Source organism: Sander vitreus, chromosome 6 (genome assembly GCF_031162955.1).
Source record: "Sander vitreus isolate 19-12246 chromosome 6, sanVit1, whole genome shotgun sequence".
Classification (NCBI taxonomy): domain Eukaryota; kingdom Metazoa; phylum Chordata; class Actinopteri; order Perciformes; family Percidae; genus Sander; species Sander vitreus.
This window is the reverse complement of record NC_135860.1, coordinates 18423126-18445343: the sequence shown is the minus strand read 5'-3', so window position 1 is coordinate 18445343 and position 22218 is coordinate 18423126. Positions and strand designations below refer to the sequence as shown.

General features: G+C 43.1%; 2 protein-coding genes across 12 annotated transcripts in view; both read right to left on the bottom strand.

Moving 5' to 3' along the window:
* Window positions 1-602: 602 nt before the first annotated feature.
* LOC144519014 (uncharacterized) lies at window positions 603-4590 on the bottom strand. The gene is made up of 5 exons (XM_078251896.1): window positions 4410-4590; window positions 3499-3655; window positions 2679-2792; window positions 1442-1507; window positions 603-1343 (listed from the first exon to the last, which is right to left on the bottom strand). Exons 1-5 carry the CDS (start codon window positions 4465-4467, stop codon window positions 1259-1261), a joined length of 480 nt encoding a protein of 159 aa, XP_078108022.1. The 5' UTR covers window positions 4468-4590; the 3' UTR covers window positions 603-1258.
* Window positions 4591-9767: 5177 nt separating this feature from the next.
* hivep3b (HIVEP zinc finger 3b) overlaps window positions 9768-22218 on the bottom strand; it is a 36473-nt gene continuing 24022 nt past the window's right edge. For 10 of the 11 annotated variants that reach the window (XM_078253288.1, XM_078253289.1, XM_078253291.1 and 7 more), the window contains 8 exons: window positions 19246-21637; window positions 18651-18937; window positions 16441-18462; window positions 16027-16172; window positions 12467-12642; window positions 12197-12298; window positions 10798-11474; window positions 9768-10626 (listed from right to left, as the gene is read on the bottom strand). In XM_078253288.1, coding sequence (XP_078109414.1) covers window positions 9982-10626; window positions 10798-11474; window positions 12197-12298; window positions 12467-12642; window positions 16027-16172; window positions 16441-18462; window positions 18651-18937; window positions 19246-21286 — 6096 coding nt within the window. In that variant the 5' untranslated portion in view covers window positions 21287-21637 and the 3' untranslated portion in view covers window positions 9768-9981. The remainder of the gene's footprint in view (window positions 10627-10797; window positions 11475-12196; window positions 12299-12466; window positions 12643-16026; window positions 16173-16440; window positions 18463-18650; window positions 18938-19245; window positions 21638-22218) is intronic. The other variant, XM_078253296.1, reaches the window with a different exon arrangement.

The window sequence follows — 22218 nt, the reverse complement described above, 5'->3', positions numbered from 1 at the left end:
AAATGCAACCACGCAGGAACATCTACTACAGAAATTAGAGCCACATTAACACTTGAGTCTTATCATGCATCATTGTTATTTAATCAGACTGAGAGAGCAGGTCAGTTCGCTACAGCTTTATTCATTAGATAACAGATAAATCAGCTCTCGTTTTCTTCAGCTCTAGCCCTCATCTGCACTTCTTGCATATTCAGGCACACATGGACGGTATGTGCAGCGCAAAACACTGCATTCTTTCAACAGATCCTTATGATAACGCAGGCTGTGCTGCCTTTGAGTAGCAGGGGAAGTTATCATTAATGCGAGCCTTGAATTCCTGGGCCATTCATCCGTCTCAGGCCTCCTTTTGAACTCAGAAATGGGTTTGCTTATCACACAATAGAATCACACATGCCGCCTAAAAGTTATTTTTTTCTTCAAAGTATCCTTCACGTTTAGTTTCTTATCAGTAATTTACAAAGTGCACCTTCAAACAGCAAACAAAGAAGCTCATCAATTAGAAAATAAGACAAAAACAAGATAACATTTTCTTTTTGTTTTTTAGTCTTCATTTATTTTTATATTCAAAGACTTTGACAGATATTGAGAATGATACAGGCTTGATTCAATTCTAATTGCTTTACACTTTTGCACACACTCATCTTAAATACAGAAATATAATAATATATAATATTATTATTATCATTATTATTATTATTATATAATATATATACATATATATTTGATAATAAACCTTTTTAACATGTGCCCCCAAAATCACTCATAACAAAAGTAATTCTATAATTGTAAAATGAAAAAATCTGTTTGACATTTTACAAAAGAATGAGTAAAAACATGCAATGTATGTGAGACATTCCTGAACATGTATGTACAGTATGCAAATCCCTTTTCCTCTGGTACATCCTTCTATATCAGTGCTGGCATGGCCTGTCTGTACAGTGACACACAGACAACCTTACAGAGCAGACAGCCAGAGTCAAACATGACCGCTGGCACAGCGTTCCCTTAACACGATAGTAGCTCCTCTCAATGCTGATCTTCCACATAATTTTCCATGATGTGTTTGCAGAACTCTGTCACGTTTTCCGCCCTCTATTCCCGGGTACAAACAGACATCTTAGTGGCGCTTCAGACCTTCCTGCATCTGACAACATCTTTCAGCAGCCCTTTGTTCCCCCTATCTATCAAAGGAGTGTCATTTGTTCAGGTGCTCGCTGCTCTCTTTCTCTCACTCTCGCCGCCTCAGCTGGCACATTGTTTAGCGGGTGCTCTTCTGCTGAGAGGACTCATATCTGTGTGAATCAGCAGAATCCTGAGCTCTCTTGGAACTGCTGGCCGCAACTCTGAGGGCCAAAAAGTCAGTCTCATAATCAAAACTATGATCAAAATGTCAGTGAAGTTGTGTGTGTTTTTTGAGGTAATCTTGTCATTCAAAGCTCACCTTAGGATGCTGAGTAAGATGAGTTGATGTCTCTTTACAGATCTCTTTGATGACATGAATTCAGGACTGCACAAAAGAAACAGTGTAGTTACCAAAAATGACCAGTGCCTTTGAAATCCAGGCTCACCCTGACATTGCAGTTTGTCACTTTAAATGTTTTATTGATATTGCTGTGGTTAGAGAACACCAGAGGTGTAGTCTACGTGATACGCAGGTATATGCAGTATACCCACTAAGAAAGCTCCAGGATTTCCATATACACACTTAAAAATGCCCAATGACCCACAACAACATACTTTCCATTATATTTTTTATATATTTTGAATTGTCATCTGTGTTTTTCTTTTTCACATAGGCTAAATAAAGGTATTTCCACCGTAAATTGGTGCATAAAAGTGTATACAGGATATCAGAATCAGAATACAGGAAATGAAGTCGTTGATGCTCCAAACTTCCCTGAGGGAGGACACCCAGACCCACCACTATGATATGGCCCCCCCTCATTCAAAGGCAGATTCTGGCCAATATACAGTACAGTATACCCACTACAATACATTAGACTACACCACTGGAGAACACCCCGCTTAAATAAAAGCATCCAACACTATTTCTTGTTTACACTCTCAGTTACCTAAAACATCTTATCTTTACAGGCTCACTAAATGTTTTATGTTACAAGAAAGCAGTGAACCACATCAGCATATATCATTTCTGTAAAGGTTTCAAAACGTCACGGTTTAAACTTGAGGTTTTGCTGGCCTCACAAAAAGCCCCCTGTCTCGGTCTGTCACTCTCTTTCTCCCCTTTTTCTAGGTGATGACAGCATTTGTTTGTTATTTCTAGGAAACTAGAAACATGGCTTTTCATTGCTTTTAAACTCCCACACACTTTACTCCTTCGGCCCTCAGAGCCTATCAGAAACAAGCATTGTGAACTTTGTGCACCATTCTAAGATTGTTCTGCTCCCTCAGGCCTCAGCTGTATTGTTTTGGTGCTCACACCCCCTGACAATCAGGACTTACAGAACACAGTATAAACACATTTAGGCTAATAATAGCACTGCAGTGAAATGAGATGTTCCCTCACGCTGCACCACTCCTTGTCCTTCACAAAGGGCACTAATACATGCCTTTACTAACTAAGCAATTAGGATGGAGGCTACCAGATCTGGGTTAAAACATTCACAACTCTCAACTAATGCTTGAAGGCTGTGTGGGATGCTCGGGCCCCGACTCACCTGTGATGGCAGAAGTTGGTACAGGTTTGATCATCATGGTTGGCACAGCTGCAGCGGCCAGCGGACCTTCTGCGTCGGGACAAAGCACTGCCTAGCCCATAAACTGTTGTCTTACTGCAGATAGAAAGGTACACTCAGTGCCAATGCATGTGAAATAAACATTCTGCAGACTTTGCTCTTTGATACCTTTCTGCACCACTGCCCATTTAATTATACAATGATAATGACAGTCTATGTTTATTTTGTAGATATTGGCTTCAAAGTAAGTATGCAGCATGTGTGTGTGTGTGTGTGTGTGTGTGTGTGTGTGTGTGTGTGTGTGTGTGTGTGTGTGTGTGTGTGTGTGTGTGTGTTAGGGGTGGGAATCACCAGAGGCCCCACGATATGATATTATCACGATACTTATGTCACCATACCATATTATTGCATTTTTAAACATATTGCAATATTCTGCGATATATTGTAATTCATTACCTTTTTTCCAACTTCAAATTATGTTTCTAAAGCAAAACTTTGTCAACATCTGTTTTGTCTAACAAAAGAAATGTCATTTTTTGTTCATCTCACTTCAATTTTCCATCTAGTGGACTGAAAAGCGATTGATCTTATTATTCTAGTACCAAAAGGTTAAATTATCATGTGCAATTTATATAACAAAAGATCAATACTTGGCATCCGTGTATCGATACAGTATTGCCACAGAAAATAGCGCGATACTATGCTGCACCGTTTTTTTCCCCCACCCCTAGTGTGTGTGTGTGTGTGTGTGTGTGTGTGTGTGTCTCATTTGTGTCCCTAGACGGAGTGTCCTCATGCTCACCTGGGCGTGTTGATCCAGATTATATCTATGTGGCAGAAGTAGTGGCATTCAGAGTCCAACAGGTTGCTGCAGGCGCAACGCTTGGTCCTCACTCTCTGTGCTGGAACCCAGTCACCAGCCTCCACTTCCAGCTGTTTCATCACCGGAAGACTTAAACCTAGTGCGAGACAAAGAGCCACTCAGTAACAGTGATCCAAACGCAGCATCAACTCCAAACTGTCAGTGACCTCTGCCTTTACTCTTTTCCACTTCACTGTTTCTCAAAATACAAAACAGAAAGGTGTACATCACCAGTCTACTATGTACATAATTTGCAAGTGAGAACATAAAAAAAGCTCATCAATGATTCTTTCTTTCTGCAAAACTCATCACTCTTGATTGTTAACAGTGAGCAAACAGACTTATTATATGGCAATGTATAAATTCCTTTTATGCTAACATTGTAGACAGTCAAAAAAGACAAAATCTAAAAGACTCACAAACAATCTCCTACTTTTATTTTAGATAAAAAGCCTGCATGAAATATGGAAAACACTTCCTCCTACTACTACTTCATCGTAATAAATCACAAACTGTCAACATCTAGCAACAGTAAAAAAAATCTCATTGACATGAAATTAGCAGCTTTTGTGTGATAAATGGATCCTTTTATGTTTCCTGTGCTTGCCAAAACATGCATGTGCACCAACATATAGTGATGACTCTTGTGCACAGTGTGATTGAAATTAAAGTGTTGCAACCCAGTATGTGAGTCTACACTGCTGACAAAAACAAAATAGGCATGGCAATATGTTTTTTTTTCTCTCTCTCTTCTAGCATAACTGAAAAAGGTCAATTGTATGCATATCCCACTAAAATAAAATATATAGATATAGACATAAAATAGTCAAAAAATAAAAAAGTAGACTCACCATCCTCTATGGAAGCACAAAGAGTGATGAAAAGAAGAACGTGGGTGTGAGTAGACATAGTTGATAGCAGATGGATGAAGCTCTGCAGAGAGATTATCCAGACAGTTACAGCTGTGTTTCTAATGTGCTGCTGCTGCTGCTTGTCTGCAGGTGTCTGAGCTCTGTCACTCTCTTATACCTCACATGATGTCATGACAAAAGCTCCACCCACGGCTGCTTGCTACGAAGCCACAGACCCCAGGGTATTCCAACCTGTGACACATTACAGGATTATCTAATGCTTTGTAGCCTCTCTGTGACACCGGTGTCACCTGCTGAGTGACATTTATGTCTGCTGCTTGCATTTGAATGAGGAATTGTCTCTTTCCTCTCCCTATACATGAGATTTGAGCAGGAGGAAGAGATAAAGTCAGAGGGATTACCTAATATGCAAGAGTAGAGAGATGGAGGCTGGTGGATCCTGACATGAATATGCTTTAAAAAGTGATGGAAGAGGCCCGAGGCAAAGGATCCCAACAGTGATCCCTGGGAACACACGTGGGAAGCGATAAGAGGGAGATGCAATGATATGCTGGGATACAGTGGAGACATTTTAAATTGGATTTTCCCTAAACCAGTTTCTCTATTGGAAAACAAATACATAAATGAAAGGTTAATACTGATATCCAGACCCAAATATGTAAATCAAAGGAACATTTTCATTTTCAACATTTAACTTGTGAAGCTACTACATAATACAAAGACTAACACTATGTCAGTCTGACCTTTGAATGTATTCTGAAACAGTATCAACAAACCTTATAACCTTTTAAAAAACTGTTGGACTTTCCAGGGACTACTATTATTATTATTATTATTATTTATTTTATTTTTTACATTATTTGGTTATAAGTAAGTTACATGCAGTAACTCATAAATCTATTGCACAATTTGGACTTAATACTGAAAGTGGAAATTATCAATGTATTTTTTAATAATAACGAATCAATTGACTACTTGAAATCAGTGTGACAATGTAAAAGTAAGTAATGTAAGTAAATTAAAAAAATATTTTCTGAATCTGCAGATTCAGAAAATAATCCCCTCAGCCTTACAGAGCTTCATAAGAAGTTTCAGCTCATTGTTTATCCGTCCGGTCTGCAGCTTTACAATTTGGATTCATTCTCACCGCTCTCATAGACCTGTTTTCGGCCGCAGCAGGCAGCTGTTTTCAGCAAAAAATCTCTAAAAACCCACTGTACACTATCTGCTCAGCACCAAACTGCAGATACAGTTAGAGACTAGCTGGTGAACATAGCAGAGTTTTTATCAGCTAAATATACAGATCATTTCCTCAGGAGTTGGTGGAGACCAAAAACAGAGCTAAAAGAGAGTGAATATTGGATTTACATTCATCAGACGACCAGAACTTCGTGAACCAGAACCAAATGAATGACACTATTGCTCAGTAATGGCTGGATGTGTAAATTAGCAACTGTTTGCTAACAAATTAGCAACATCAAATTAAAAGGTGTTTCCGCTGCACCCAGTGGCAAAAAAAACAAAACAGTCATTGTAGTTACTCTGACAAAAGAAGTTACATTTGACTAAATTGATGCCTCCATGATGGGCGGTGAAGGCCCGCACACAGATAAGCGCGCAGCTCTAACTAGGAACACTGCCTACAGGCAGCATTGTTTCATGTCATGTCCCACCCACATGGTGCCCCAGTGTGCAGGTCAGGCATACCAGAGTCATACAGATAGCCAAATAGCAGCCTTTACTCATGTAAAAACAGTAAATGCATCTTCAGATTAGCAGTGTGAATATTATCTTCACTTCATTCATTTCCCTAAAAATGACAGATGTCACTTTTCTCATCGGCAATTAGACTAAAGAATATGAGCATTAGGAGTAAATCTGGCATTTTGTTTAAATGTTTTGTCCAGTGGAGATACACAAGCATGAAGCAGGCTGTGTGTTTGGTGAGAATATAGATTGTAAGACGGATGTGTAGCATAAACACATAGTCAGTTTTGTTTGTTCAGTAATACAAGGGCTGAAAAAGTCCTATTCATTTGTCATAAACCCTTCTATTGATGTTTACTAAAAGAGTCTTATAATCCACTTTCCATGAAACCTGACACCTGAACATATAGAACACAGAAGAGAGCAGACTGTACTTTTCCTATGTGCACAGGGTATGTCCCGTGCACAAAAACATGTGCCAACGAAAACGTGTTGCAAAACAGAGAAGAGGACAAATTAAAGCAACACCAAAGCACTTTTCCTCTTCGGTCCCCCTTCAGGTTGGAAGCAGAATTGTCCATTACCGTTCTCATTCGAACTACAAATCCGCTACCCGATCTGGCAAACTTGCATAGTGTGGTTTTAGCAGATAGAGGGCCGCAAAGCGAAAGCAGAGTGCCGTTCACCCTGTTACGAGTTGAAACGATTTTGGAAACATTATTTAATGGTACAAAATAATCTTTGGTGTTGCTTTAAAAAGGACAGTCATTAAAATGGTTTTGCTATTCAAAAATACTTTCACAGACTGTTTTGGACTTACACTTTAAGCTTCAGTCTGTTCTTACATCTTTCTTCCAAGACTCCCAGAAGAAGACTGAGCTACTATTGAGTCGTTCAGGATATTCTAGTGTCTTATGTATAATCTGCCAGACTTCCTGTGTGGAGGGGGACAACAACAACAACGTTTTCCTCTCATGTAACGATTTGTGCAATTTCTGACATGGCGATGACATTGCCACAGCGCATCACAATGGATATATTTTTCAACACATTCTTGCACCAGAGGTTCAGTTCCCTCAGGAGCACAGATGTGTTCCTTTTCTACAGGCATCACATCACATTAGGCAGTCCCAAAAAATAGTATAGTAAAAGTGAGAGTCAGAGAGTCTCTTTTGTCATTCAGCCACACCTGGATGTGTTTTGCCAGCTTTTGTCCTAGAAGCAGGTGTTTTTTTTTAATTAGCAACCTTACCTCCTCAGTTAACTCCTTAAAATACAATCTCTCCCAACCCCTCTGGCTCTGTGTGGTCAGCATGTACAGGGCTTTAAAAGAGGAAGAATGATCATTCACTTCAAACTATTTTTGATAGGTGTGTAAAAATACAAGTACCTCCCCACCTGTTTTGTAACATTTTCTATGGAATGTCAAGACACAGTAGCAATCACGTTCTGGCTTCTTCTCAACACACTTGCTGATTGTGCCTTAGTCAGCTTTACGCAATCCACATCTTGCTTTGCTGATAAACATTGTTGAATGGAAAACACTGCAAGGATAGGAGTGATACATTTTTGTGAATATTGTTTTATAATCCTAGAGCTGGATGTGCCAGACTGGAGTGCTTTAAATAGTTTAGACACTTATATGATATAATGATGGAGGGTTTAATCTTCGTAGAATCAAAAGCAGCCTCTGGAAGTGATACATGCGTGTCCTTATATTAAAAATGGGCATGTTCAGGAAACAGAGAATTAATCTACATTTAACCCATCCATAGTTCCTGAAGTTGATAGACTGGTTGTTAAAATTCAAGTTGGTTCAGAGTAGATAAGAAGAATTTCTTTGGAAAGGTGTGTGTCCCCTCTTTACCCCAATTGAAAGTAAAAGCAATACAACCATAATGTCAAATGACACCAATGGGTGTTGGTGATTTAGTAAGGACATCTAGTGGTACTACCACAGGCATACAGCTGTCTTGTTGCTCCCACAAAAGAGAAAAGCTTAGTAGTTTAATTATGACAGTGTGAGTTTATACCTGCTATTCAACCCTGGCCACATACTGGCAGGTGATGAAATAAAGGAAAACCTAACACCTAAAGAAATGAGTGGGGAAGCATCATACAAGCAGATGCTTTGATGCCCCCGGTGGAAATTCGGGCAACTTGTGGTGGTGGCCTACAACCTCACAAAGAAACAGGTCATCCACCTGTAGTGGCATCTTTGTCCCAATATTCCTTTTGTTATGTCTCCACAGAGATTTGGAATGCAATTCATATTTTAAAGAGAAATCAGCATTTTTAAAGGACACATTTAACATTTTGACACAAAACTACTTGTTTTTAAGAAGAAGGAAAAAGGAAAACACAACTTTCCTAAAGGGAGAACACACATTTGAAAGAGCCGTAGCTCACCACATTATTACATGGGGGCTGCAAAGTACAACCAAACCAAGACAATGAAATACCACAAAACTGTGCCACATACAACAAACGGGCACATGCAACCACGAGCTGCACCACAGAGTATACAAAATAACACAGAAAGTTCTACCTCAAGTAGCACAAAGTAGTTTATTCTTCGTGACTGCATACAGCCTCAGTCACACACCCAGTAACACCTTCTTGTGTTCTTCCAAAAGCAGGTTAACAACCCCTGATACAGTCGTAGATGTTTATCATGCAGTTTTCTGTTTTCTTTGTCCATGTTCCAAATTCACTATTCTCTTGTGGAAAACCAATCCAATGTGGTTAATAACCACTTGTCCTAAACCTCTCGCACTATAACACAAAAAAGTACAAACTCCATTTGAGCAAAAGCATGATACTGTACACATGGCGCAATGGAAGAAAGGCACAACCTCAAGGGAGTCTGGTGCATTTTTTATTTCTTCAATGACTAGAAATTTTTGCTGTGTGTGAAATCTGCAGGGCACTTAATCCTCAGGTACCAGCCAAACGCAATCCCTCATCTTTGCCACCCATTCAAGTCACATGAACATCATGAAAAAGACACACAGATGTAACAAAAAACATCCTTTTTCCAATAAAAAAAAGTAAAAAAAGAAAAGAAAAAAAAGATCATTGTCATCAAATAACAATAAATAAGGAGCACTCTTCCCTGTACAGAGATATATTTTAATCTAAAATCTTTTGTAACAAAAAATAGAACTTCAGTGCATTTCCTTTGACACGCTTCTGCTTCTCCTTCAATACCGCTACGACTCAACTCTCTCATTTACCCTGGCTTTAACGCAATGGCCTTTAGAACAGAAACAATCAAAACACCAAATATTAACCCTCCTGAACAACACAAAAAAGCAGATATAAAATTTCACAGCCTTCTCTTTGTCTATCTGTACTGTACATCTTGAAACACAAACCTGGACAGAAAAGGCACAAGTAACTACAATTTGCGTAATACTGGACAAAAAAAATGGAATTATTTTTGATTAAAGATTTTGGTCATTTACAAATTTATTCATATTCTTTTTACATTTATTTAAACAGACATTGAGATTACCAGTATCAATAGAGATACAGGAAGGATATATTTATATTTATATATATATATATATATATATATATATATATATATATATATATTTATATATATATATATATAATTTATATATATATATATATAATTTATATATATAGGTAGACAATTATTTTCACAAAGAAAAAAGTGCATTTTTATAACAAACCTGAATATTGCCAAAGAACAAACATTTAAGTTAACAATAGTATTGAAAACTGTATAAAAACGAAGCATAATAAAAAAAACAAGACTAGTGTAGCAACCAATAAAGCAAAATGGGATGCATGATGCATCAAGGTGTAGACACCGTTAAGTGCTGTCTGTTCTGGCGTCTTCTTTAGCTCCTCCCTCCTCCCCCACTAGATCACCAACAGACGCTGGCTCCTCCCCCTCTGACTGCTGTCCAATGACATGCGAGGCTACGGGGGCTGCTAGACTGAGGGGTGTTCTTGAACTGTATCTGACGCAGTGTTTGGTGGTCTCAGTAGCAGGACTGTGGGTTTCAGCGGAGCTATGTGAGCTGCCATATTGCTTTGAGTCCGTGGTCTCCAACTTAGTTAGTGCAGTGCTGAGAACGCACCGCCCTGACTGGCTGGTTCCTGCTGTCTGGTGCTCTGACCAGTGGTCTCCAGGAGTCCTAAGCCCTTGGGTTCTGGGGGTCCCGCCCCAGTATGATTCAAATCTGGCCAGTGATGGCCCTTCCATGGGGGGAGACGTTGGGGACGAGGGGGTGGTAGGTTGGGACCTAGGTCTGGCCTGTACCATTTGGATCCCTCCGATGGGGATCATCAGATAGGGGACCTTGGCTTGTTGGGAGTGCATGGGAAGATGGCTGAAGATGTTGTCTGCTGTTTGGTGGCCAGGATAACCCTCACAAGTGGAAAGACGGAAAGCAGGTGGAAACAAGCTGGCTTCTGGCCACGTTGGCCTGTCTGCCGTTGTACCCCTTTTCACCTGTAGAGGGAGCAAAGACTTCATCATTAGGCTACATTTTATGGACTTGCTCTGTCAGTACAAAGGGTACTGTACACAGAGATCTTCCTAGGAGGAAAGTGCAGGAAATACATTGTGGTTGCTGTTGCTCAGTTAAAATTTCTATGCGTAGATCTGTGTAGAAAGACTCACCGGTTTGACATGACTACCCTTTGTACCAGGGCTCTCCCATGGCAGGTATCCAGGGGTCCTGTGCAGGAGCCCGAGTGGTGAGGGAGGGGTCCGAGCTTGTGATGACCGGTAGCAGCTGGGCGAAATGGGACAAAGAGGAGAAAGGGGTCTGATGGGAGATGGTCCTCTCTCAGGGGAGGGTGAGACGTGTCTGGGCGAGGACAGTTCTGTCCTGGGGGAGAGGCTGTGGATGGGTGAGGACAGCTCCAGACGTGGGGAAAGGCTGCGGCTGGGGGAACAGCTCTCACTGCTGGGGGAGAAGGCTCTTGGGGATGCCTTCCAGCCTCGGCGGGAGAACAGCGCTCTCCTGCTGCCTGGAGATGCGACTCGTCTGCTGGGCCAAACTCCCCTTGGGGAGGGCTCCTGGCCTAGGCTGGGACTGGGGCCCGGGGGCTCAGGGTCAGGAGTGCCCTGTTGAGAGCGCCTACTACAGCTGGAATGCCCTGCTGTCGATGGGTGGGTGTCTGACGAACAAGAGGACGGTGGATCGTCATGGGATGCGGACTCCTCTTCCTCGTCATCGTCGTCGTTGTCGTCGTCGTTGTCGTCGTTGTCGTCATCGTCCTCAGACTCATCCACGTCGGAAAACTGATGTTCCTCCTGTTCCTCTGAGCCACACACGCGTTCATCGCTTTCTGCTGTTTGCACAGACAAAGACAACACATATACATCTTTTAAATGATATCCCTTTACATCCATGTTGTACTCTTTAAAACTCCTGTACTGAATGTACAAAGTGGTGACAAAAAATCCTTACACTAGGAGACAGGAAAAACACATTTACAGTACACTTTTCAGGAACAAGCACAAAGGGTTAGGACAGCGTACTGTATTTTTCTGACAAACATCACCCACCACCCATCAAACCCATGTTATAAATAGACTGAGGATGAAAAGACCGGATTTAATTGAATAGCACCATGCCTCTATTCACAAACTATCTCAACAGCCTTGTGAATGGAAAGACGGTTTAAATGGCGCGTCCTTGGCTGCAAAGAAAGAGATGGGGGGGGGAAGGTTAGGGAGGAGATCGTAAGGTGGCTGACTTTGAGGAAGACACAAGTGTCGGAATGCGTATTGTCATACGCCAGCAACACATATTTGAGAACAAGGTATTCTTGCCAGACTGGAGCACATCAGGAGACTGTGGAATGCTCTGTATTCTTCATTTATTTATCTTCTACTTTTTCATATTTCTTATACAAGCCAGAGGGAGCAGAATAGAACATGGTGTTGCATAAGCTGTCAGTGCTGAGCAGCTATAATTCTTCAGAGGCAGAAGTTCATCCAGCTGTGTACCAATATTTCTCTACAGTGGATAGGAAATATGTGAGATGCCTCCCCATCCCCTCTTAAGTACCTGTTTCCTCGCTCTCTGGCTCGTCCAGTGATGACTCGGATACTCCCATTGCCTGGCATTTTTTCCCATGAGCCTTTGACTTCATGTGTTTAGTAAGGTTCCCTAGGAAGGAAGAAGAAAAGCACATAAAAATTGTCCACGACTCACACGGAGCAAGGGAAGTGATGACATTGCAACAACAGAAGCAAAATAAAGTAGACTGTTATGATATAATGGAAAGAATAGTAACATGAATCATGTTTGTGGTAACTTAGTAAATTATCTTCTTACCTTTGGTTTTGAAGGCAAAGTTGCAGTGTTTGCATATGTACGGACGGAGATCGGTGTGCGTTCGGATGTGCTTTTTCAGCATGCTGGGCTTCTTACAGCGGATGCCACACTCTCCGCATATGTACTTGCCCCGGCCGCGACCTCTTACATAAACATACTCTTCATTGGACTTGTACCTAAGAGAGAAAGTGAGAAAGTAACAAATACAAAATAATAATAATAATAATAATAATAAATACCTAGCTTCTTCACTGACCATCTGTGGTGAAATTTATATTTAATTTTAAATCTGTATTCATTGATTTTTTTGGCAACTTGAGGCCAACGGAACAAGCTGGGAACACAGCATTAACATATCTTCATCTTGTAAAGTTGTTATGGTGAACTTGTTAGCAAACAGTTGCCTATTTATTTACACATCCAGCAGTTATGGAGCAACATTAGGATTCATTTGGAGTCATGTTTCTGGCCACCTGGCAAATTTGAGTATAATATTATTCACCTTTTACCTTTATTTTGGTCTCCACCAACTCCTTAGAAAAAAATTGGCTTTTTTAGCTAGCTGCTAACTTTGCATTTCTGACGTTTGGTGCTGGGCAGGTAGCATACCGTGGTTTTATATAGCTTTTTTTCCTGAAAACAGCTGCTGCTGGAAACAAGGCTGATGACGAAAAACCAAAACAAGTGAAGAGTAGAGCTGAGGGGGAGCGCACAGTTGGGTGTTAATTCTCCGTGGCTTCGTCACTACAAGCGACCCCTTTCACATTACTGCCATTTGACTTGTTCTCAGATAGAAATATTGATTAGTGCAGCTTTAATAGTAATGATGAATGTGGATGTGGGTTTGTGTACGGCACAAATACATGCACACACAAAATAGACACACACACAAACAAGGGAAACTGAGAAACAAGGCTTTCTTTATGGAGGCGGGTTGGGGAAGCCCCACCAAAACCCCAGCAGCACTGAGTCCCTTGGCCGTTACCTCCACTACACCCTGGGCACACAAAGAATAGCAGCTTTTCTGCTGCGATCGGTTGGCCCTGCCAACAACAGCAGCAGCTAAAGAGAGGGAAGGGAAGCCTGACTATGGCAACAACCTAAAATAGACACTATATATATATATATATATATATATATATATATATATATATATATATATATAAAAATCAAGCAACACATTTAGGTCTAGTCTATAAAAACACTGTTTATACGCAATCTTGATGTTTACCAAAAGGCTATTTGTGGACACAGTGGACCACAGACATCTGAATGAATTGTCCTCTATGAAAAACTCCATCTGCTCTCACTACTCATGAAAAGACGTACAATGCACTCTGAATTGTAATATATATATACATATATAATTTCAGGATATGCACATCTACAAGAACGCAGGCTGTGAATGCTCCCTGTTGTATAACAAAAGCAGCCCCACCAAATCATAACAAATACAGTGGCAGTATGTTGTATTAATTCAGGATCTGGTTACTGTTTACTGGCATGCATTTCTTGCCACTGCTAAAACTATCCACCCACATCTCTGGAAAATCAAGGCAGAACTTGCACTTCACACATCAAATCAGCAGCACGTCTCTCGGTAAACTCAACCGACAATCTGCCCCTGCTTGTGCTGTAGCGTTACGGCCATCACAGCAGATTGGTGAAGAGAATACCACTTTCAATCAAGTGGTGTGATTGATTGATAAGACCACTGAATTTCAAAGCAGTGACAACAGAATAACAATAAAATGCAATACTGCAGGTCCTGAAACATACTTCAATCACTATTTGGCTCACAGGAATTTGCTATGACCATTTGCCACTGTGGTTAAAGTGTCATGACAAATCTGCAATGTTAACCACTTACACGATGGAAATCAATCTGCATGTTTAAACAGAATCCAGGCGACAGTTCAGCTTGTGCTCACTAAGAGGGATTAAAGCTGATGTTTCACGGCCCTTTGCTGCCACCAACAAGGAGCAGCTATGCTTGCTTAACTGCTAAGACATGAAGCGAAACCTGCCTTGGTCCAATATCTGTTTCTTTAGCAGTGTGATACTAATAAACTCTAGAGACCCCTGCCCCCCCCCCCCCTCTTTCTTAAAGGGATCTCTGAAATTGGATCAGGATGAAATCGTGCAAGTCACTGGAACGTTAACAAAGCCGCATGATGCATATTCATTAAAAAAAGTGTTGTTTGTTCTCCAGGATAAAATGAGTGGCACACACTCATGATTTCAAAGGGTTGATAAAAGGGAGATGGGGATAATGAGTCCTAATGGAGTCAGGGTACAAAACATTGTGTTGTGTTCAAGAGTGAGGAGCTGTGCTCATTTGTATGCAAAGAGAAAACATAGGGGTGCAGGTACACAGAGAGAAGACACAGACGAAGTTGGGAGGGAATGAAGTGAAAATAATTCATAGGTAAGTAAAACTGGAGGAGTTGCCGAAGTGACACAGGAGGCATGAACAGAAGGACGAGAGTTGGTGTGAAACAGAGGACGTGAAGAAGGGAGAAAGCGGTAGGCTGTTAAGGATGTAAATGCTCTTTCTGAATATGTGTAATGCGTGGCTGCAAATGATAAAGACTGGTAATTAGTGCCTTATCTACTGTTAGGCAGACGAGTCCTTCGCACTCAATCTGTGTGCATATTAACACAAAACACAGGCCTTAAATGTGCAAGTGCTGACACACACACACACACACACACACACACACACACACACACACACATATAAGCAAAGGCCATTCCTAAAAATCTCTTATGTCTCCTTATATCGCTAAAATATTTTACATTCCCATCAAAAAGAAAACCAGTGTGTTCTGAAATTCTCGCTAATTGGGAACATTTTACCTTGATTCACTACTCCATCTTTTACTGCTCTCCCATTTATTCTAATATAATTCTAATTTCTACTGTTGCTTCAATGTGAACAGATGTGGGGAAACGTTCAGCTCTAAACACAGTAATCCTGGGAAAGATGAGAGGGTCTGCTCTGGAAAAAAATCCTTCAGACATTAATAGAAAGCACAAATATGTCAATATGTGAATGCAGTAAAGTGTAAAAATGCATACAGGTTTGAAGACAAACACATGCACGCATTGCACACAAACACGACAATCATGATAGATTACTTGCAGTTGGCTTCACACTGTTCCTCTATGTCTTCTCAGTAACTTATGCAACCGTAAAAACAGGTATTAATGAGTCTCACAAAGTGAAGTTGGAGACAACCTTTTCCCCATCTTCCCCGTTATCTCTCCATATTAACATTTCTAAAACACAGAAATGAATGCCAGCAGTAAGAGGAAAAAGCTTGGCTGCAGGTACAAATGAAGTCCCTGCAGGTTTCACTGGTTCCACTCCCATCTGTTACTGTAATTCTCTGTGCACTCTTGTCAGCTCTCCATAGTTGCTGTTCTGCTTTCATCAGGCATTGGTTTGTTACAAAAGAACACATTACTTGTGTTATGACACCCTAAAATTATTCACAAATATTGAATTTTGAATTAAAAGATGTGCACTTCAACAGCCTCGCTCTTGTAGTTCTTACCCGCCTTCAAAGATGTGAACACGAGAGGGCTCGCTCTGTTTGGAGGTAGAGGGTTCTTCCTCTTCTACCATCTCTTTATTATCCTCCTTGTCATGCTGCTGCTGATCCTTTACTTTAGTGAGGGTGCTGGGTGGGGTGGCATGTAGCTACACTCAAGACACACATTGACAAATTCAAAACAACTTAAAATAAAATGTTAACAGTTTTACTGTTAAAAGAGTATTCCACCCAGTTACACTCCCCAAGACCTGTAAAATCATGGAGTGTCCCATCAAGCACATTAATGGGGTTATATTTAAAACCAACAGATTAGCTAAAAAGATAATTGTATTATATTCTATAGAAGATTAAGGTCTCTTTAACAGAGGGGTTTTAAATGATAGTACAGTAAGTGTATATTGTGATTATGTTTACCTCTGACACATGTGGGGTCATGCTACTGGCAGGGACCAATTTGCTTTTGGCCTGGGCTGTAGCCATGGCCATGGTGTACGTCTCTGAGCTGTGCTTCTGTTTGGAGCACAGCAGAGACAACGCCACCTTAGTGCTGAGGCCCGGCAAGTTGGGGTTGTGAGCACTGATGCTCCAGGTAGAATAAACTGAGCTGCAGGGGTCCCTCAGGGTAGACGGGTTGGGTTTAACATAGTTCAGGTAGCACCAGTTGACTGAGGTGGAGGTGTGGAGGCTGGGGTACGAAGGGGCGGCTGGACTTTCAACCCCCTTTTCTACAACTTGCACCTCCTCCTTTCTTTTACTTGTCTTTTCAGTAGACTCCTCATCTTCCTCCTTTTCCTCCCTATGATGTTTCCTTGGTACTTGCTCCTGCTCGCCCTCCGCTTTCACAGTCGTCACCTCTCCCCCCTCTGGCTGAGTCTTCTCCCCCTCTTCCAGTTTTCTCCCAGTGGCTTTCCTTTCTTCTTCCTGTCTTACCTTCTGTTCTACATCCTCGTCTTTCTCTCCTGTCTTATGTTGCTCCCCTTCCTCCTCCTCTTTAACCCTTTTCTGGTGACGCTGGGCCTCTGTGCTGAGCTCCAGACTGGCTGCAGGAGAAAGCATGCGTTTACTTCCTCCAGCCCCCAGTGGACCGTATCCCTCCCCAGATCCTGAGGCCAGCTCCGTGGGTAGAGACAGGGGAAGGAGGCTATTGATGTCTGAGGAGGGGACCTTCAAGTAGGACCTTTGCAGCTTGTCCCGCTCCACCTGGCCCATGATGACCATAGCTGTGCAAGAAATGGGTTCCTGTGAGTGGGTGGAGGCCAGGATCTGGGACAGGGTGGTATACATGGCACTGGCATAGGTAGGTATATGGGTCTGGACCCGCACTGGCACCACAAGGGACACTACTGGTGTAAGCTGTGCCAGGCATGTGGCAATAACAGGCCGTGGGTGGTGGTAAGAGATTCTTACAAGGGATTGATATGTAAGGGCAGAAGACATGGAAGAGATGGAGGGTCTGCTCTCTGTAGTGGGAGGGGAAGGAACATGCGCAGTAAGTCTTGGAGGAAAAGGCAAGTACAGAGCCTGACTAGCTCTAGTCCTAGAAGAGAACTGGAGAGGAACTAGAGCAGGAAGCTGATGTATTGGTATACCGAAACGTTCTGCCATGTGGATCTGCGCTGGGTGTATCTGTATAGGTGAAGGTACTGTCTGTGAATGTAAGAAGGCTCTATGGATGGTTTGGGTGGACAGTACTTCAGAGATTGCTGTGGTGACAGGGAGTAGCTGGGATAGTGATCCTGGGGAAAACGTTTGCTGAAAAGGGAGCACATCCTGAGAGGGCGGAAATATTTGTGGCTTTAACAGCTGCAAGGCTTTCCCCGTGGCTTCCAGGCTGAACCGGGAGCTTGCCTCTGTTGAGTAGAGAGGAGGATGGATGGAGCGGGAAGGCCCAGGCTTTGGACTCTGTGCTCTGGACAGCTGACTCATGTTGCCCCCTTCCTCCTGCTCAGGTTCACCTAAGGTGGCATGCTTCACAAGGAGACACTTTCTCCTTTCTTTCCAGGAGGATGCAGACTGCTGAGGGGTCAGTGACCCATAGTCAAATGACTTACTTCTGGTCTCTGAGACCTGCTCTGTTTGTTGGGGGCTGGCTGGGGTCTGCTCTGAGGCTGAGCGCCTCATCTCCTTGTGGCTTTGGTGGTAGGAAGGGAATGGCACCATTAACATCTGGGAGCTTTGGCTACTGGGGGCCCAGACAGCAGGCTCTGATCTTGCTGTGTCCTCAAAAGAAGCAGAAAGGCTTGAAGTGTGGGAGATGTTGCTCTCTTGACTGGGGCTGCGAGGCAGAGACACAGACTCAAAGCTCGACTCTCCAGAGGACTGGGCTGCTTCTGCCAGACGGAGTCTCTTCTTCTTTGGTGGCAGCTTCTCTGCAGGAAGTTGGGCCAGACTCTGGCTACGCTGAGGCCACTGGAATTCCTCCACTCTCTCTGCCTCCTAGGACAGATAAATAGTTTATTTATCTATATTCGATATTGAATGCTCACCTGCTCATACGGTTTGTTAGGATGTTGAATTTAAAACACCCTTAAATCAATGCATGTTTCACATTTACTTGAGGGAGATGAAATTGTGTAAAATGTACAAAAACGTATAGCCAAATACTACTTTAAATAATCACGTACCTTTGATGAGGATGCCGTTACTGGCAGCGACACAGATGGCATGTCAGCATCAGGCTCCACAGTAACAAGGATCTCTGGCACTTGGATATTTGGTTGGCGGATGAGGCGAGATGTCGAGGGTGATGGTTTTGGCTCGGGGTGTTGTGTTTGCTGACCCTCTCTGAGGTCTGGTTCCTGACTCTCCATGGATATACTCTCCTGCTTCTCAAAAGAGCTTGTGTGTTGGATGACAGACACACCCTTCCTGTCCTGCTGCTGTTGTTTTGGCTCAGTCTGTAAAGAAACACCTAGAAACAAACAAAAGAAAGAAAAAGAAGCTACCATTGTATTATATTGGTATGCTTTTGAATGATGACATTTCATTTTGCACTTCATTCCTTTAACCGCGGTGTAGTGTAATTTCACACAATGAGTTTTCCTTTCTGTTTTCTTTGCTTTACATTAATGATGTAGAAGCAGATATTGATTTATTATTAATATATTTTCCTTAGCTATTCAGGTTTGTCAGATGTTAAAAGAAGATAAAAAGGTATGACAGATAAGAAACGTATTGCTAATGTTCTGATCTGCCGCTGCAGGTGATACATAAACAAACCTGAGTGGGCCTGGCTGTGCTCTGGTCTGCTTGGCACAGGAATGAGGTTTGCAGAGCTGCCTGACATGGCTACAGATCCAGGGCTGGGAGGATCCTCCTCTAGACTTTCCTCTTTTCTCCTCTTCCTCACTGCCATGGCCAGGGTTCGAAATTTATAGTGCATCATCATCTGGGGGCGATCCTTACTGCATGTTTTACTTGCATCCCCGCTCTCTTGGTCCAGGGTTTTCTGTCCTGTGCAGATGCCTTTGTGGGCCTCGTAGCCATCACTGTTTTGGAAGTGGGCCCCACATGCTTCACATTCAAACAGGCTCTGACTCTTTTGCTGTTGTTGTTGTTGTTGTTGTTGTTGTTGTTGTTGTTGTTGTTGCTGTGGCTGCCTGGCTTGTTCAGCACCTCTGGCTGAGGAGGAGGAAGTGGGGCCTGCCTCTTCCAGCATTAGCTCAGCTCCCAGTGGAACTTCTATGGCAGGCTGGCGTCTAAGCATACGCTGGGCATGGCCAACCCTCATCTCTGCTACCAACGCTTGCTGCTCATCGAATGACTGGCAGAGACGGTAACCTCTGGGAGACATGGTGCCAAAGGTGGAGGGCTCTCCTTGGCTGGTAGAGGATGGCATTGAGTGGCTTCTAAGAAGAGGCACCGTTGACAGCTCCTGGGCACCTGATGAATCTGCCTCAGGATTGTGGAGTTGCTTCAAACCACTGGGGCCAGGGGCTTCTCCTTTGGGATCGAATGTGTAGGGATCTTTAGGGGTGGTAAATTTGGGTGACTCCATGCTGCTCTTCCTGGACAGAGAGGAGCGCCTGGGCTTTACACTGTCAATCTCACTGGTGTCCACTACCGCTTCATTGATAGTGATGAGCTTGGTAATGTGTTCTATTACTTGGGTTTTGGGTACAGCGAAAGGAATGTTCTTCTCCTCCGTTCCTGAGGATGAGGAAAGTGAAGAATGAGGCTGCTGCTGATGGGGACTGCGCTGCTGCCCTCCCATCCTTCCATATTTCCCTAGAATAATTTCTGCGTAGGTTTTGGCACTGGCACTAGGAGGGCTAACTTGGGACAGGTCAGTGCTACCTGACCCGGAGAAGTATCCAGACTCTGTGCTGCCCTTACTGCCAGGGCCTAGAGAAGAAGATGAGGTGGAGAGAGAGGAAGGAGGGTCATCTGGAGAAGCCAACGGGCCACGTTTCCTTTCACTAAGCCTCAGTGCCAGCCTTTGCTTGACAGCCTGGGAGTCTTCTGGCTTCTGGCTCTCCTCTGAGCCTCCCAACGGCTCCTTACCACCTTTTCTTTGCTGGCCCAACATCACCTTAGCGGAGGATTTTCTGTGTTGGCCCGTCTCTTCTTCAGACTCAGTGCTTTCTCCCTCTGTGTGTTCCTCAGGGTCTTCTCCAACGCCACTGCCCTCTGGTCCACTCAAACTAGGCTCATCACGACTGGACGCCAGGCCTGCTTTAATGCGATGGGCATGGGACTTGCGGTGCTTGTACAGGTTGCTCTTGGTCTTAAAAGAAAAGCCACAGGGGACGCATGGGTAGGGTCTTTCTCCTGTATGAGAGCGGATGTGTTTCTGAAGAACACTTGGCTTGGCACATGGACGGCCACAGTAAGTGCACACATATTTCCCTGGTTTTGGGGGTTTCTTCTCCCCTTTTCTGGGTGAGCTGACCCCTTCTAGGCCGTCTTGGCTGGACTGAGATGGGACCCCATGACCATGCTCACCCCGGGTGGAGGAAGTAGATGGAAGGGATGAGGTTGATGAGGAAGCTGGAGAGAAGAAGCTGCCTCCCGAGGGACCTGGGGTGTCTGAATGCTGCCATGCTACCGCTTGCTGCTGCTGTAACCGAAGCAGAAGGTCAGTACGTTTGGGTTGGCGACTTTGCAGGCGGCCCAAGGCTCTGTGTACAGGGCGAGGATTAGGAGGCTGCTGGGGCTGCTGAGGTGGACAAGATCCCAGAGAGGATTCAGCTGTCACATGCTGCTGCTCTTGCCTTCCAGAGCGTTCCCCATCAGCCGGACGGCTGGGCTCAGCCTCCATAGAGTGGGGAGGAGGCCTCACAGACACACAAGTAGGGGCTCTGGGAGCCTCATGGGGCTAACCGCATGGCAGCAGAGACGTCAGATGCAGGGGAACATCGACAGACTGAGTTGTAAATCACAACGAAGGGCCTTTTTCAGTGTGGGCCAAGAGTTATTCAAGATGACCAAATGAGGCATCATTAAAAGGTGCCCTGGAGCTGCATGGTTGCAGGTAAACATGGATCATCTCTCCGTACAAAGCAGTTCTGCTTCTGTCCAGCCTCAGCCATTCTAACAGCCCTCCCAAGGTCTTCTATGCATCTTCTGGGATAGTTGTCAAGAGTGTTAGCCGTTTAGCTTCTGAATGGGTCTAAAGAAACAGAAAAAGACAAGGAAGGACTGAGTTACAGAAATATAAGCATATTATTAGATTTTGTCACAAAGAGCTACAGCATGACAATTTGCTGTACAATGACAATGACTATTTCTTCTCTTCACTTGCTGAAAAACAGCACAGCAAAACACAGGGGGACCTTGTGAAGATGACTTAGGCTTCTTGACATCCTAAGGGGTTTCCCAAAACCCTGCCATGCAGTGTGAAAAACAGTTATGTTGGTAGAGCAGAAGGCCAAATCAAAGTTTCAAACTCCCTATTAAAATTTTCCCCCACATATCATACTATGACAAATAGGGTAACATTTCCTGGTGTAGTGTTGAGTGGGGTTAATGTTGTAATGAGAACATTAGCAATGTATTTGCATCATCACATGTTATTGCTCTCATCTGTCTTGGCTTCAACACTTAATAAGCAGAAAGTGTGCAGTGAATCAGGAGACAAAGGCACACCTATACTGTGAATCTATTAAGAAATGTGAGGTCAATATGTTCATGTTATTGGCATGGTGGTGATCTGAGCACACAGACATCTAGTATGTGCATGTTTAAACACGT

Coding starts and splice junctions, on each gene's coding strand:
- LOC144519014 (XM_078251896.1), bottom strand. CDS start 4,467: ATGTCTACTCACACCCACGTTCTTCTTTTCATCACTCTTTGTGCTTCC. Junction 3,656..4,409: donor TTGTGCTTCCATAGAGGATG/GTGAGTCTACTT, acceptor GTCTCGCACTAG/GTTTAAGTCTTCCGGTGATG. Junction 2,793..3,498: donor ATCTGGATCAACACGCCCAG/GTGAGCATGAGG, acceptor TTCTATCTGCAG/TAAGACAACAGTTTATGGGC.